This window comes from Scomber japonicus, chromosome 12 (genome assembly GCF_027409825.1).
Source record: "Scomber japonicus isolate fScoJap1 chromosome 12, fScoJap1.pri, whole genome shotgun sequence".
In the NCBI taxonomy this organism is placed as follows: domain Eukaryota; kingdom Metazoa; phylum Chordata; class Actinopteri; order Scombriformes; family Scombridae; genus Scomber; species Scomber japonicus.
This window is the reverse complement of record NC_070589.1, coordinates 13,863,602-13,876,672: the sequence shown is the minus strand read 5'-3', so window position 1 is coordinate 13,876,672 and position 13,071 is coordinate 13,863,602. Positions and strand designations below refer to the sequence as shown.

Genomic DNA, 13,071 nt, shown 5'->3' with positions numbered 1-13,071 from the left:
TGTCTTTTCCACCCGCTGGTGCCCTCTCCTTGCTCACTTCCACTTGTCTCCTTCAGGAGGTGATCTGAGGAGGCGAGGTGAGGGAAGGAGACAAGGAGGCACCACTGAACAGAAACGGTACAGGTAATTGTTTATTTAAAAAAAGAGAAAATAATCTTGTTAATAATAAATAAATAATATAATATAAAATGAATTCATTCATTGTATGATGTAAAACATTCAACGACATGAGGAACATATAATTTAACAGGTTCAGCTCTGTAATTTCATATGTCAAAGCACTTAATGACCTCTAAACATTCAAAATATTCCTATAGGAGAAAGAGACCAGTATGCACAACCTTAGCTGCAGCTCATTCAGAACGCTGCAGCTCGAGTTTTAACCAGAACAAAGAGATCAGAGCACATTACTCCAGTTCTTAAGTCTTTACACTGGCTCCCAGTCAGCTATAGAATAGACTTTAAAGTTCTGCTACTGGTCTACAAATCACTGAATGGTTTAGGTCCAGAATACATGAATGACATGTTAGTAGAATATAAACCCAGTAGAGCTCAGGTCAGATAATTGAGCACAGAGTTCAAACTAAACACGGTGAAGCAGCTTTTACACAACTGGAACAAACTACCAGCAGAACTGAAATCAGCCCCAACTGTGAACATTTTTAAATCCAGGTTAAAAACACTTCTATTCTCCTCTGCTTATGATTGAGCTCTTTTAAAGCACTTTACATTTTAATCTTTCATTTGCACTCTGTCCTTTTAATGATTTTAAAGCAAATCATTATTTTATGCTGCAATCTTATATTTAATGCTCTATTCTATCATTTTATTTCTCTCTTTCTATTGTTCTGTACTTTGTTTTTATTATTAGTGTGGGGGGTAGGGGGATGGGGGGTTAATTGTATGTTTTAATGTTTCTCAAATTACATGTTTTTCTGTTTTATGTAAAGCACATTGAGTTGCCATTGTGTATGAAATGCGCTATATAAATAAAACTGCCTTGCCTTGCCTTGCCTAGTACACACACACACACACACACACACACACACACACACACACACACACACAATATACTGTATATGTATATAATTAGTATAAATCTTACTATAGTTAATATATATCAGTCTTAATGTTGTGTTAATGTTCATATTATTGTTATTTTGTACTTTCCAAATATTTTTGACAGATTGTATTGTGATGCTTTGGAAACATTGTTCTCGAGACTTTCATGGCAAAAAACGTATTGAATTGAATTGAAGTACTTTTCACGCATAGTGAAACTCAAAGTGGTATAGTATTAATAACATAGATCACACAACATAAATAAAACAATAGTAATAAGAGTTAATATAAAAATCCTTCCCGAAGAGAACGTTTTTTAGGCCTTTATTTAAAGAGTGTGGGGTGTGTCCTGCTCTCAGACTGTAGGAAAGCTGTTCCACTAGTGTGGGGCTAAAGAGCAGGTCAATTCACAAATATCACATGAGTAAGGTAATAATAATAATGAAATAATAGAGTAAACAAAGTAGTACTACAATTAAATTAGTGGAATAATATATGGTATTATGATAAAATAGTAATAGGATATAAAGCTTGAAATGGAATATGTACTGCACTACAGACCAATAAGTTGTGATAAGTGCAAAAAATTTAATGTGATGTGCAATAAATAAATAAATAATGCAACAGTGGAAGCTGAATGCAGTGTACAGTGAAAAGTCAAGTTTGATGATATATGTGAACGTGGCCATTGTAGCAACTAAAATAGGGATATGAAATGTAAACTCCAATTTCCTTCATTAAAATCTCAGAGAAGTTATTTATGCAATGTCAAATCTTAAAAATAGTACTCAGTAGTCACACTGCAACATCATGATGCTTTCACTCTGACATATGCTAATCTGCCAGGTCAGAACAAGTTCAACAGGACTGTCAAACAATGAAACACTGCACCTACTGTTGCCATAAATCAACCTGTGCCAAAGTAATCAGACAGCATTTCTCCGTAAATGAGAAATTCATGTGAACATTACACATGACAAAGCAGCAGAGCAGTTGACATTTCATATTTGACTGTGAAATTGTAAGAAAACATATCAATGGACAGTTTGAAACCTACCTGTCTTTCTCATTTCAAAAGTCAATAAAAAAACTGGTACACAGGTACAGGTACAAATCATAAATCAGCCTTGTCTTCTCATCTTTGCTATCACTGCTTGTGTTACACGTTAGTTTGCTTGACTTAGATTATAGATTGCAGTTATATTTTTTCTGATATGTAGCTTTAATGTCAGATAACTTTGAAAGTCAACTTGACTGCTCTCCTTTGTTTGTCACATATTTTATGGCCACACATCAGGATACAAGCACACAGCCAGGGTGTCTCTAGCAGTTGACATTGCATGGGTGTGGTTCAAGGTAAATAATGTGTGCACATATGACAGACTTTATCACTTCTGAGGTGAAAGAATTACTGATATTGTTACTAATGATAAAATCATATTGATGTGATCTATTTTTTATTTGTGCTCTCTCTGAAAGATTTTGACACTGTCTCTACATCTGTCTTACTTTTACACACATTTTTGCTGTTGTATAAACTTAGTTTGTTTTCACCAATTATACCAGACCAAATGAGAACAATGATTAAACAGAATCACACATTGTTACCCAACTGCTCTCCTTTGTTTACCTGAAGATAAATAAAAAACTCAATAAAACTAAAATGTTCAATTATTTTGGGGTTTTTAAGAATGATACCAACATTATCTGAACAACATTATTAACTCTTAAGTCTTCTCTAAGATATGTATTTATATCATATGTAGTAATGCTACAACATGTTTCCATTGCAAATGAACCCCCTGGCTATTTTTTATGCATTCTCTTTATAAGAGGAGTGTTACTGATGTTACACACAACATTTAACCATGCTGCCACTATGGATCAAAACCTTTTGGAAACTTAACATTGATGTGAGTCACTATAAACCACAGACAAATAGACATATTGGATTATTAGCTTCTAAGATTTTAACATTGAAATATCAGCTTGTCTCGTGATTGTGAACAACAAAAAAGTGCATAAATGCTTCTGCAATGTGCAAATGGAAAGCAGATTTCAGACTGAAAAGGACAAAGAACAAAGCAGTGTGAAATGTTTTAATTTAACACAGCTTTGAGCTGGCTTTGCCTTGCAAAGCTGCACTACATGCATAGAACAAACACATCTAATTAGTAAAATAACAAACACTGATTGCATGTGCAATATTTTCCCTGAGATAAGCAAATCATCATAAGTGTGTATTCTTCAGTTATACTTCAGGTTGCGGTCATTAAAATCATCACATTTCTCTGGTGCAAAACAGGCAAAACAAGGGAAATGACGGCATGTTTCCAAGACAACAGCCAAACAGGACTCCAGTAAACAGAAATACTTGAAAGAGGACAGACTCACAGGTGGTTAAACAGGTAGCTTGAACGGTTTGTGTTACTATAAAGAACTTCCACAGTGTGTCACCATGTATAACTTGTAGTTACAGTATAACTACTATCTATTTAATACTACTAATTACATGTTGATATGGCCAAACACTGCCCTTTTTACATGATGCAACATTAATATGTCCATAAACATTGTTGTGTTGACATCAATTTTCACAGTTATATGGAAGATGAGAGGCCGGGATTACAAACACTCACTGATGCAAACTACTCCAGCACATTATACACACATTCAAACACACACTTACACACAATGACTTGAATAAACAGACGCTGTAGTCAAAGTGTTGTGCCCAGAGCAGACTTGAACAATGTTAAAATTTAAGATATACTAAATTATTTCAACTTGGCACTGATATAACGGTTAAAAGCACCAAATTCAGACACACTGATTTTCCGTTCTTAACAATAAATGTGAAATTCATTCCATTAATTTCCGGTGTTAATAGTCTACTATCTTAAGTCATCACTACTTGCACTATAAGCCCCACAGCTAAATCAAAGAATACTTTCTTGCCTCGAGAATCAGACTGATTAAACCATTACTATGAGCCAGTGGTCCATTTTGCTCATTGATGAGTCTACTGAGGTTGTGAGTCAGTCATGAGTGGGCATGCTGCTGTTGATGCTTGTGATTGCAGTGCTCGTTGTGGGTGTGCTCCTCTTCAGTATTATTCAGCTCCAGTAGTTTCAGCATCTCCTGCACAACAGCCTGAAGGGCTCTGCCGAGGTCCTGGCTGCTGTAGGGTTTTCCTAGTGGAGGCACATGGACAAAGGCAGCGTGGCCATGTCCCAGGTACAGAGAATTGTAGTAGGTGTAGTCACACAAATACCTGGTAGGCAAAATGATGGACGTTAGGTTATGTAAAGTTTGTGTTATCACATTTTACCATTTACAAACAGATAGTTAGTGAGAGCCAGAGAGAAATCCATGTGACAAAGGCTGGGAGCCGATACAGTAAGTGCCTGAGGCTGAGAAAACATAGCATGTCATTAAACAACCGAAAATGAACTGAGAGGTATGTGGGCCCAGACTGTGAGAGGAAGTTACCAGAAATGTAAGTTGAAGTTAATTATAATGAAACTTAATTCCACAGACAAACATGAATAAACCTGTATATCACCAGTATATTTTGTCCATGTCAGACCACACTGCTGTTGATTGTAGGGAATCATTATATTACTTATAGCATTCTAATTATATATTTCAATTTCAATGTTCATGTAGTAGAGGTCTAAAAACAAATAAAGATACAGTGATAAGGTTGAGAGCAGTCACCCTTTTCTATGAGAAACATTGTGACGTGTCATAGTTAGAAAAGCACATGTGTAAATAATAAAATTAATGATAGCTTACAGATGGCTTACAGGGATATTTAAATAGAGTGGCGCCATTGTTAACGTTCTAATTTTATTTAAAGGCACCTTTCAAAGCACTCAAGGACAGCTTACAAGGCATAACACAACAATAGTACATCAAACAATATAAATCAGGTGACATTTAGTGCAAAGATAAAGAATAAATATGAATGTGACTATAAAGTGCATTAGTACAATAAATAAATAAGAATGTGATTGCATAGTTAGTGTGAGACAGAGTATACCACTCTGAGTAGGTGCGTTTTCAGGCGGGATTTAAAGGTGGAGTCAGAAGTGCGAATGTTTGGTGGGAGAGAGTTCCAAAGGCGGGGGGCAGATCAGCTGAAGGCTCTTGACCCCATGGTAGTTAAGTTGGCAGATGGGGCAGAGAGCTGGTTGGCAGAGGAGGATCTGAGAGTTCGGGTAGGTGTATGGATGTGAATAAGTTCAGAGAGATATGATGGTGCCAGGTTGTGAAGGATCTTAAAAGTGAGGAGTAGAATCTTAAAGTCAATGCGAGATTTGAAGTTGCTGCAGGGCAGGAGTGATGTGTTCAATAGAGGGAGTTCTGGTTATAATACGAGCAGCTGCATTCTGTACCAGTTGGAGTTCATGAAGAGATTTTCACAGAAGACCAAAGAGGAGAGAGTTACAGTAGTCCAGACGGGATGTGATCAGGGTGTTTACCAGGATAGCGGTGCAGGTTGGTGAAAGTGAGGGACGGAGAAGATTGATGTTATGTAGATGGAAGTATGCAGACTGAGTAACGTTATTGATGTGGGCTTTTAAAGATAGTGTGCTGTCCAGGATGACACCCAGGCTCTTTACCTGAGGGGGTGGAGGAACAGTGGAATTGTTGATGTACATGGAAAAAGTGTTGAGTGTTGCTAAGGTTGATCTGGTACAGGCGAGGAGGACCTCAGTTTTTTTGCCGTTGAGTTTAAGAAAGTTGAGAGCCATGATTTAATTTCCAGTAAGCAATCAGATAGAGCTGTGGGTGGCAGAGTGGAAGTAGGCTTAGTGGAAAGATAGAGTCGGGTATCATCAGCGTAACAGTGGAATTGTATATCAAATTTCCTGAGAATGTGACCAAGAGGCAGAAGATAAATGAACAGGAGGGGGCCAAGGACAGAGCCCTGGGGAACACCACTAGAGACTGGAGAGGAGCCAGATCTCAGGTTCTTGAGTTGAACAAACTGTGTGCGGCCAGAGAGATATGATCTGAACCAAGCCAGAGGGATATCAGTGATTCCAATGTAGACTAACATGTCCAGGAAGATGAGAAACAGTGTTGAAAGCTGCGCTCAGGTTGAGTAACACCTGTGCCTTTCCTGCTGTGATGAGTCAAAACGACTACTTTAAAAAAGGCCTTTGAGTGGGTTGAGACCAATATGCAGATTGAGTTTAATAAGTGTTGTGTGTGTGTGAACTCTTTAAAACATATGTGAAAAACATCACTAACCTTCCAGCATCCTTAGACACCGATACAGCTACCCCAAGGTCAGAGTCGTTGACCTTTTTACAGATTTCATCCATGTCCAGGACTGAGTTTATGCAGTCTGGGCCAGTCTCCGTGCAGCATTGGGAAGCTGGGCAGAAGCTGCAGTTGTCCAGACGTTTGTAGCCCTTGTTGTGGCCACATTGCTCCAGAGTGACTGTGGTAGCTAACCCAGAAACACCAACATGGACCACTAACTGCCCAAATGACAAAAGACGCAGATGTGAGTGGAGGTGGGAGAGGTTAGTAAGGCATATTTTTACTTGATCAATTGAGTTTAGTAACATTTCACATGTATGTATTGTATAGTTCCTGTATTACCTGAGGTTGGTGCTGTTTCCACAGAGATGGAATTAGACTCTCAACAGCCTGGTATTCAACAGGCACCTCACACACATAAAGGTCTACTGCCTCACCCAGACCTAATCGCTCCAGTTCCTATGAACACAATAAACAGTATACTGAATATAGTCCTTGATTACAGTTACAGTCTCAAAGAGATTTGCAGATCAATAATAACAAAATGAAACAATAACTCTCTTAAACAAGGGGAAAATGTAATACTTAGTGTAACTTCTAATGACAGCAATGTTAAAGATGATCACTTACACTGTATTGTACTGTATTAGATAACATACAGGAATCTACTTTAAATGCAAATGTGGAATTTTGTACCTTATTAAATATTTATTTGTTAGTGGTGTGTTTGTGGAGGCTTCTGCTCTCTTTAAGTGATGTGTTTTCATTTTTATTTTTAATCCTGTTTTAAGAGTAGCAGGTCTTTACTGAATGATGTAAGTGTTCATTCAATCGGTGAGTGTGTGAATGCCTTAATTCAAAGGTTTAATAAATTGTCCAATCAATCAAATCAATATATTTAGATAAAGCCTGTGAAACACAAGTCCTTCACTAGCACCTTTGTTTAAACATGGACAAGCTCATTACTGATTACCTGCACCGCCACCCAGCTGGCGTTCACTTTGTGCTCTCCAAAGGGCTCAAACCCTGCAGAAAAGCAAAGATAGTCAGAAATGACACTGCAGGGATGATACACAGTGCAGCAAGGTAAATAAAAAGTCAGCGAGGATGCTTATCTGTTATGGAGAAAAGTGATAAGGGTGACTGTAAAATACATTCTTTAACTCAAAGTCTAAAGGTTGGAGTTAAAGTTAAACATTAATTATAGTCGCCAACAAGCACAGAGTAGATACACAGAATGAATTCTCTCACTCTCAGTTAGCCAGCAGAGCTTCTTCCTTGACAGTAGCATTATTCTCTGTACAATGTTACTGTTTTAAAAGAGGGTAATAATGCAATTAAAATATCATTAACAGTTAAATCACATTACACATATCATCTGTGTGGCTCAGACTTAAGTAGAACACTTGAGTTGTGACAGCACTCTGTGGTTACAATAAAGACATCATTTAACACAAATCTGTCTCTCTCAGGTCTTTTATCCATATAAAATCTCTCACCTGTTACTATGACTTTCTTCTTGTTTGCCATTATCCTTGGTTGCAATGACAGGATTTATCATATATTTATAATGAGGGGATCAAATTTCACCAAAAAAGGATCTCAGGATTGTCTAACGCTTGCTGTTGTCTTCTTCTGCCACAGAGCTGAGAGGAAATGACACACTAAAGCTAAATGGATTATACTGCCATCTGCTGCACTGGCATACATGAATCCACAGCAGTTCATCCAGCAAACAATGCATTTGAATCAACACGAAGAAAAAGGAATGATCAACAAGAGAGGCCTCGTGAATTGGTATTTCCTCACATTTATACCACAAGGTCTCTGAAATGGGGAGGAGGTCATGAAAACAGATCCTTTTAATCCAAGAGTTGCAATGCAATAGGATGTAATTCAAGCCACATGTGCACTGAAAATGAAAACCAAGCATCTGCACTGCACTCACATATTAAAGGTTAGGAAAGCAGGTTTATGACTGGGCAGCTAAAGAGATTTTTTTTTAAAGGGGAGTGTTGAGAAGTCCTCATGAGTGAACATTTAACCCCCAACCAGCTGTTCCAGTGCAGCCACTCGGTGGTTTTACTGGGCAGCAGCTCCCAGGTGTGAATGTATGCACTGTAATGGCGTTAGTGTGACACAGCCAGGGCGTTGCTGAAAATTGAACATACATGCCCAGTTAGTTACTCCCAAGAGTATTAAAGTCAAAGGACACTTCTTTGTCTGAGGGGAGGAGAAATTGTATCTTACACAACATCTCTGAAATACTCCCTACAGTTTACAGCACAAACCTTCTTCTCAGTTTGTTGTCATGAAAGCAGAGCTAATCTAATATCGGCTCACAGGGAACAGCTCTTTTTTTCACTCTCAGTGCACGCCGTGGCCCACACCCCTGGGTTGTGAAATGACTCACACATTCTGGACACTGCTCCCTATGTGGCTCTGAACTGGCATAGTGGAGAAAATATGTTCTCCATAGGGTGGAGGATTTCTTTTTTTCTCTCTCTTCTTGGAAGAATATGAAACAGATTTAAGTTACAGAATCAACACTGTTTCATCTCTCTGAGCCACATCTTTCTCTTTCTCTCTTTCACACAATGAATAACACCTCCACTGACCACCTACGCAACCTGCACTGCAGTTGCTAACAGCCCTCCCTTCTCTCTCAACCCATTCACCTTTCCCTCTCTATCTTGCCTGCGTCACTGACTATGTCAGTGTTGCCATGGAAACTAAAGATGCCCTCTCTGCTCTGTGGTGCTGATGCAGACAGTCTGCTGACGTTCTCACTGGTATGGGCTGAATAACAATATTCAACTGTAGTCTCCACCTCACAGCCTCCATGCTAGTCCAAACTTAGTACTTTATATACTGTACTCTGGATGTCATGTTTTATTGTGTACACCGTGTTTCATTATATTGTGTTGCGTCATCACCACCCTACATCATATCCTAAAAAAGTAGGTGTAGGTGTAAATAATGTCACAATTATTTTTATTATATATTTTTACTATTATTGTTCTCATTGTTTTTGTACTTATTATTATTATTCTTTATTCTTTTTCTTAGAAGTGCTCTTATATTCTATTTTACTGTCCACTTGCTGCTATAATAATGCCAATTTCCCCATTGTGGGACTAATAAATGAATATCTGATCTTAGCATAGTAGGTATTTACTTTTATGTGGACGTTGCAGTGAAGTACATCATTTGAGTACATTTTTTGAAAATAAGGGGTTATGGGCAGCTCAACATGAAACCCATTGTGCTTGTATGTCATCAGGCACTGAAGGGCATTTAAGCCTTGTGTGCGTTTTACCTTCAATAACAGAGAACACATGGTTTCCTCATTCTACTGTCACTGTTTCCTTCCCTTTTCCATTTCACAAACATTTCCCTAGAAACACTTTCAGGCATTGTGACATCTCATTTCAAGTCACATCATGAGAGTAAACATTCAGAGGTGTTAACATGGTTTGTGTTTAAGGCTTGGTCTGATTAATAGCAGTGGGAATGGTGGAGATAACTTCAGCCCTGAACTTCAAATGGTTCAATTCTATTGTATTCTATTCAGATATGAGAATAATCTAATCTAATGGAACAGTTAAGATTACACAGTTTTGTTTGTGAATCTACTTGTAGAATCTAATCTAACATTCTTTGAAGCTGTCTATTTTATTCTGTTTTCAAAATGGTTTGCCTGAGTTGAGGGAAGATTTCGGTAAGGCCTGTTCCTCAGTTCTTCCTTTCCTTGGCCTTCGCCTCTTACACCTTCCCCGCCCAGTCTCTGCTCTCTTTTGGCGACCCTGAGCTTTTTTATGCTATGACATCAAACCACAATGCATTGCACTGTTTGTAGTTTACCTAAAGTCTCCATGGCAATAAAGACCGGTTCGGCCCCTTATTCAAATTAAACCGGAAACCAACGTCATTTTGGGCCAATCTCCGCGCTCTGGAGTGACATAATGGAATTTTTAGGGCTAGAAAGCGAGCGAGGTCTGGCGCTGCGCATAGCAGTCGTGCCATCGGGAAAAGACAATATCAGCCGCGCGCAGGAGAGACACATCAGAGCCCCTCCGGCACAACACGACTCAAAGTGGTCGACGGATACAGTCCGATACACAACAAGGAGATAAGGAAATAGGATCACAGAAAGGAAGGGGGTCATCTGATTTCCTGATGTTTGGATGTGACTGTTGAAACAATCGTTAATGCGTAACGCTCCACACTCCCTCATGTGAGGGTGTAGAATGGAAACAACCCTCTACCCAGGAACCGTGGTGAATACTCCGAGGCTCTCCGGCATCTATTCCCAGAACACAATGATGAAGAAGGAAATTAACCTAAACCTGGACGATCAGAACACCGAGCTCAAATCAAACCCTCTCCGGGACACAGACGGACTGCTGAACTCCCCGGACTTGGGACTCTTGAAACTAACCTCTCCGGATCTGGAGCGCCTTATCATCCAGTCCAACGGTCTGGTCGGCACCACAACCCCCACCTCCCAGTTCCTCTACCCGAAATCGGCCAGTGACGAGCAGGAGTTCGCGGAGGGTTTCGTCAAGGCGCTGGAGGATCTTCACAAGCAGAACCAGCTGAGCGAGGCGGGGTGCGTCTCGGTGGATAGACTGGAGCTCCTCGGATCGTCTAACGCCGTCGGATCCGTCGCCGGACTTCAGACGACAGATCTTCCTGTATACACAACCTTGAATGGCTATGCGGCCAGTCCGCTCGGAGCCACGACAATCAACTACTCCACGGACACCATCCCATTCCCGCCACCTCCAGCTCATCTCAGCCCGCAGCAACAGGCGGCTGCTGCGGCTGCGGCTCTGTCACGACTCCAGTCCGCCGGTGTGGTGAAGGACGAGCCTCAGACGGTACCAGACATGCAGAGCTTCGGGGACAGTCCTCCTCTGTCTCCAATTGACATGGACAACCAGGAGCGCATCAAGGCAGAGAGGAAAAAGCTGCGCAACAGGATAGCCGCCTCCAAATGCCGCAAAAGAAAACTGGAGAGGATCTCTCGGCTGGAGGACAAGGTCAAGACCCTGAAAACGCAGAATACAGAACTGGCCTCCACAGCAAGCGTCCTCAGGGAGCAAGTGGCCCAGCTGAAGCAGAAGGTGATGAACCATGTCAGCAGCGGTTGCCAGCTCTTACCAAACCAGGTCCAGGCTTACTAAATTCCAACCATGGTGCTCTTTATGGATGTCTTTTGCAGCTCTAAATGCGCTGAGGATACAGGCCTGTATTATGAGGCGGATTTGTCTTTTGTAACCTAAGAAGCCCTTTGTCCTTAAGTGTATTAGAGACTTAATGTAAATGGACCTTCAACATAAAAGCTGTATACCTGAGAAACATAACAGACATTTGCACTGCTCTGTGTAGAAATGACCAGACAATGATGACTGGGAAATTACAGGTTATAGCAGCAGGTATGAGCTGCAGCCTCCTCTGATTCATGATGGCAGTGTTATGCAGCTAACAGACTCCTTTGTTGCCCTCAATTTTGGGAAGCCATGTAGCAAAGTGCTATCCAGGACTGATGTAGGATAGCATTTATCTGTGTGTAAGCTGGACAGTCTCAACTAAGTGCAACCAAACACCAGGGTGTCACCAAGTGCTGTCATCCACTGTGTAATATAATGCCTTACTTGTTTACAAGCACTTAGCAATGACAAATATATATATTTTTTATTTACTGAAACATTTCTTATTTTACATATGGTCTTATTTCTTTGTTGTTCCTTTAATTTGTTTGCAAAAAAATGAACACTGCATGTCTTGTAGCTTTCGTGTACAGTAACCATTGTATTTTTCATGATGGTGGCTGCTGTGTAGTTCTTCAGGCGCCAAACTTCCATGAATGTATGTGTACGTGCTGAGAAGCCTCATGTATCCATGTGTGATGGACTTTCAAGCCTCTACCTGACATTTATTAAATTCACTACATTACTACAGCTGATGTGTTTTGTATCATACTGAAGCACAGTTTGAGGGAACATTTGAGAGCATAAATGCACTACATACCATTTATCTTCTCTCTCACAGTTGACACTGTGGGTGTATTAAGTGCCATAGAGAAGCTGAACCAAACCATAGATGGTCAAACAACTGTGGATAAAAAACAAGACATTATTGCAGTATTCTGCCCTCTGGTGGGCAAAACAAAACAAAACAATACTCACATGCACACTTCTTGTAAATCAGTAAGTTTTGGGAATAACTGTGGCACTTTAACAACACTCCAGCTTTTATGAATTTATTTATTGATTCCTCGTTTTAGCAAATCTGGCATTACAGAATTACAGCACAATTCACACAACTAATACCCGACAGGGCAGAAAATTCCTATTTACAAGATTTATGATGGGGAGGGAGGAAGAGGAGGGGAGCTGAACAGGACTGGTGCTTGTTACTTAATCATCTGCAGGTTTACAGCTGTAGCAAAACACAATAAATAAAGTAACAAAAATAACCAAAAAAAGTGAAAATGCAGTAAGAATAAACTTTTTTTATTTTAAATGAAGTGTTCAGAGTATTCAGTTTACTTCTTTAAACATTCTCCCCTTTCTGAAGCTACTGCAGAGTAGGAAAAACACTACCAGACAGGTTTGTCTAACAAATGTCTAACAAGCGCTTTTGGCTCTTTATTTTATGTCGAGACCTCTTTGGAAAGAACAATTATTAAGAGACTGCATTAGAACTTAGTACAAAATGTACACT

The 13,071-nt window shown here is 39.7% G+C and overlaps 2 protein-coding genes across 2 annotated transcripts; one reads left to right on the top strand and one right to left on the bottom strand.

Annotated features, from left to right (window-relative positions):
- Nucleotides 1–3,145: 3,145 nt before the first annotated feature.
- LOC128368959 (pyroglutamyl-peptidase 1-like) lies at nucleotides 3,146–7,973 on the bottom strand. The gene is made up of 5 exons (XM_053329891.1): nucleotides 7,839–7,973; nucleotides 7,313–7,365; nucleotides 6,682–6,798; nucleotides 6,325–6,557; nucleotides 3,146–4,336 (listed from the first exon to the last, which is right to left on the bottom strand). The coding sequence occupies exons 1-5, from the start codon at nucleotides 7,867–7,869 to the stop codon at nucleotides 4,105–4,107; spliced, it is 666 nt and encodes a 221-aa protein (XP_053185866.1). The 5' UTR covers nucleotides 7,870–7,973; the 3' UTR covers nucleotides 3,146–4,104.
- Nucleotides 7,974–10,338: 2,365 nt separating this feature from the next.
- On the top strand, nucleotides 10,339–12,299 carry LOC128368954 (transcription factor JunD-like). The gene has a single exon (XM_053329884.1). It carries the CDS (start codon nucleotides 10,590–10,592, stop codon nucleotides 11,526–11,528), a length of 939 nt encoding a protein of 312 aa, XP_053185859.1. The 5' UTR covers nucleotides 10,339–10,589; the 3' UTR covers nucleotides 11,529–12,299.
- Nucleotides 12,300–13,071: the final 772 nt, after the last annotated feature.